A 2,098-nucleotide genomic window follows, 5' to 3' on the forward strand; every position below is an offset into this window, starting at 1 on the left:
TAACAAGGTTCAATTAAATTCTCGTTTTCAGGTAAAAAAACGAAATTTCCAACAAATGTTAAAATTTTTTGGAGCTAGTAAATACTAAATTAAAGTACGCTATTCGTAAACGCATTATCAACAGAAATTATTCATTTGACATATTCATGAGATGGGTCTAACTGGTCAATGTTACCTGTAAAAGGATTTTGTACGTTTTCTTCGTAACCTCGTATTTTCACAATTTATAGGAAATTATATTGGTATCACACTATTTGTTTTGAGTTGCAAACTTAAAAATAACAAATATCAATTTTTGAAATATCGGAATGTTTTTTCAAAACCGCCAATCTTATATATTCAATTACATTTATTTTATAATACAAATATAAAATATATTTTTGTAACTTCTAACTGTATTTACACGTGTACAAAATTTACAAAACATTAGTTCGATCAACAGTATACTCTATCACTCAGTGAAAACTTTTGCTAAAATCCCAAGCATGCTGCTGAAGGCTGTGAACGCCTTCAACGGTTGGTTTCTGCTCTGACTCCTGGCTGTGACTTTCCTCTCCGTCGGAGGTGCTACCGCATCCAGCCGATTTGCAGCAGCATTTCTGGCTTTGATTTTGACTCTGCGAGCGGCACGGTGATGAACTGGGACTGGCGGTACAGATGGGTGCGTCGCCCTTCTTGCGCTTAACCCGACGGTTCTGGAACCAAATTTTCACCTGCTTCTCGGAAAGGCGCAACCGAGTGGCAATTTCGATTCGACGAAGTCGCGTTAGATACATATTGGATGCAAACTCACGCTCCAATTCCAAGAGTTGGGTGCTGGTGAAGGCGGTACGGATGCGTTTGCTGGAAAGCTCATCATCGATAGCGTAGGTTACTGAGCTGTCCAGGGGTGTCGGTGAAGGCGTTGAGGATTTGTTGTTGACCACAGTGGTGGCTGGACGTTTGGTGCTGGGTGGTGTCGAGTACGGGGAAAATCGCTCGGGAGTTTTCTCGCAACGATACAGACGGCGATAATAATCCTCTTTAGGAGAAAGTTTCATCGGAGGCACATCGGTGGGTTGATACAATTTAGGTGCTAGATCCAAGGTAAGACCGGCAGGTTGCGAAGATTGATAGTGCAGCGGAAGTGTGAGTTGCTGAGCTTGTAACTGCTGCTGCTGCTGTTGTTGTTGTTGTAATCCCAGAGAGAAGAGATAACTTCCTACGTAACACGCGGAGTAAGGTAATGTGGCTGGTGGTGTCACCGGTAATTGAGTAAACTGTCCATAGTTGTACACGTTGCTTTTCACTGTGGTTGGTTTATCACTGATTAAAGAATCCACTAGGAATGATCGAGACATATTGGCACCTTTTTGCATAATTCACTTAAGCCGGCGCAAAAAAATGAGGCACGAAAGTGTGTTGCTTGTTCAAAATCAGAACGAAAACTATGCTGAGGACGAGGTGAAAGAGGACCATATATAGTGGCCGTACTTGCTTCCCCTCCACATTTTGAGTATCCTGAATGAAGAAAGGTGAATGGCGCAGAGCACAAAAAGGACACTCGCTTTAAGGTACTTCAATCAACAACGGGTAACAGAGTGAGAGAACCGAATATCCTTGCAATCTATTGTTAGTAAAATGTTGCCAGTTCATTGTATATCAAGCTAAATTTGTTCTTATCGTTCCTGGCTATAAATTTTTTGATTTGATTAAAACCTTTAGAGTTTAACTTTTTTATTGATTTATATTCAAAACATAACGCATTACGTTAATCTGGCAACCCTGTAAATCCCTCGGGCACTTTAGATACAGTTCAGCAACAATTAGAGGAGATTTTCCGTCAAAGATCCTCGGCACTCGCCCTCTTCCCAATCGGTGGGATTGACACGCACTCCAGTAGGGTGAAAAAAGTGAACGAAAGGACATGCAACGTCAGTCGTTCTACGGTTCACATTATCCATTCATTGCTTTGTGGGGTGCAGACCGCTGCTTCTGTTGCTATTGCCTCTCTATGAGGGCCAGGGGTAACTTCTTCGACAATCAAGCGTGTCAACTCCGCCCAGTTTTACCGCTTTTCACCTCATTCCTCAGCTACCTATCGCTATCATTGATCATG

At 41.9% G+C, this 2,098-nt stretch overlaps 1 protein-coding gene across 1 annotated transcript; it reads right to left on the reverse strand.

The window, feature by feature from the left end:
* Nucleotides 1–455: 455 nt before the first annotated feature.
* On the reverse strand, nt 456–1,340 carry LOC128742485 (homeobox protein Hox-A3-like). Its single transcript, XM_053838861.1, has one exon. It carries the CDS (start codon nt 1,338–1,340, stop codon nt 456–458), a length of 885 nt encoding a protein of 294 aa, XP_053694836.1.
* Between the last annotated feature and the right edge of the window lie 758 nt (nt 1,341–2,098).

This window comes from Sabethes cyaneus, chromosome 3 (genome assembly GCF_943734655.1).
Source record: "Sabethes cyaneus chromosome 3, idSabCyanKW18_F2, whole genome shotgun sequence".
NCBI classification, from domain to species: Eukaryota; Metazoa; Arthropoda; class Insecta; order Diptera; family Culicidae; genus Sabethes; species Sabethes cyaneus.